Below are 1,204 nucleotides of genomic sequence, written 5' to 3' on the forward strand. Positions count from 1 at the left end.
AAGTAGCCTGGCGCCCCGGCAGCCAAACTGGAGTCGGGGGTCCCCCACCCCAGCTTATTCCTCCCCGGGGAGTGGATCTCTAGGCAGCCCCCCCGGCCTGGGGCCGTCCTTTGGAGCTTACCAAGCCCCCAAACCTGCAGATCTTTGCAGTTTAGGAAGAAGACAAAGGGAGGAGACTGCACTAGCTTTGTCCTGCCGCCCACCACAGTCCTAGGCCAGACTCCCAAGGCCTCTGCAGGGCGGAGTAGACTGCCCCATACGGTTTCCCAGGCTGCGGATCTTTACCGCAGGCTACAGCATCGTGCCCCCTTCTTAATCAATAGCCAGGAGGTAAACGTGAAGCTCAAAGCCTATAGGGTCCAGGCTCTGCTTTCTCAACATTTCCCACTAAAAGTGCCGTCAGGGATTCCGACTCACACACAACTTACAGCCCCTGAGGGTTTCCAAGGCTGTTGATGGGACCAGAAAGCCTCAACTTTCTCCTGTGGGGCTGCGGATGAGTTGAATTCCCACATTGTGCTTAGCATCGTTTCCAAAAAATCAAAACCAAACTCACTGCCATCGAGTGAACTCATAGTGAACTGCCCCTATGGGTTCCCGACTACACTAGAAAGCCTTGTTTTGTTTTTTTAATTTCTTCCCCGGAGTCAGTAGGTGGTTTCGACCTGCTGACCCTGAGGATCACAACCTAAGGCATAACCACTGTGCCACCAAGATTCTTTATAGAGCAACATTTAGGCTTATCTCATCATGTCAAATTGTCTGCTTCTGGGTTAAATCGTGGGATCTTGGAGATTGTCTTTGGAGAGAACAATGCTTATCACCTCATGTTTAAGTTTCCCAGTATTCTGCAAGGCCTGGCCTACTTCCTCTTTGTGGATCATAATTGTGTTAGACCCTGACAATAATATAGGGATTTAAAAAGAGGCCCCTACCTAGATGGGCCTTAGAGTTGAAAGAACAATCATTAGCTGCCGTGGAATTGGGTCTAGCTCATGGTGACCGTATGTGCAACAGAACTCAAATGTGTCTGTCCTGGTGGTGGACTGGTTACCAGTTGGGCTGCGACCACCAGCACCTGGGTTTTCTACTCCTGTAAACAGTCTCAGAAACCCACTGTGTGTGTGTGTGTGTGTGTGTGTGTGTGTGTGTGTGTGTGTTGTGTCACTGTGAGCATTGACTCGTTGGCAGTGAGTATGATTTT

At 50.3% G+C, this 1,204-nt stretch overlaps 1 protein-coding gene across 1 annotated transcript in view; it reads right to left on the minus strand.

Moving 5' to 3' along the window:
* The window catches only part of CIBAR1 (CBY1 interacting BAR domain containing 1), a 26,448-nt gene extending 25,619 nt beyond the window's left edge, over positions 1-829 (minus strand). The window contains exons 1-2 of the mRNA XM_045288056.1: positions 825-829; positions 122-142 (exon numbers count right to left, since the gene is read on the minus strand). Of these exons, the coding sequence (XP_045143991.1) occupies positions 122-142; positions 825-829 (26 nt within the window). The remainder of the gene's footprint in view (positions 1-121; positions 143-824) is intronic.
* Positions 830-1,204: the final 375 nt, after the last annotated feature.

This window comes from Echinops telfairi, unplaced genomic scaffold (assembly GCF_000313985.2).
Source record: "Echinops telfairi isolate 266 unplaced genomic scaffold, ASM31398v2 ScPeMD7_1;HRSCAF=3_0, whole genome shotgun sequence".
Lineage (NCBI taxonomy): Eukaryota > Metazoa > Chordata > Mammalia > Afrosoricida > Tenrecidae > Echinops > Echinops telfairi.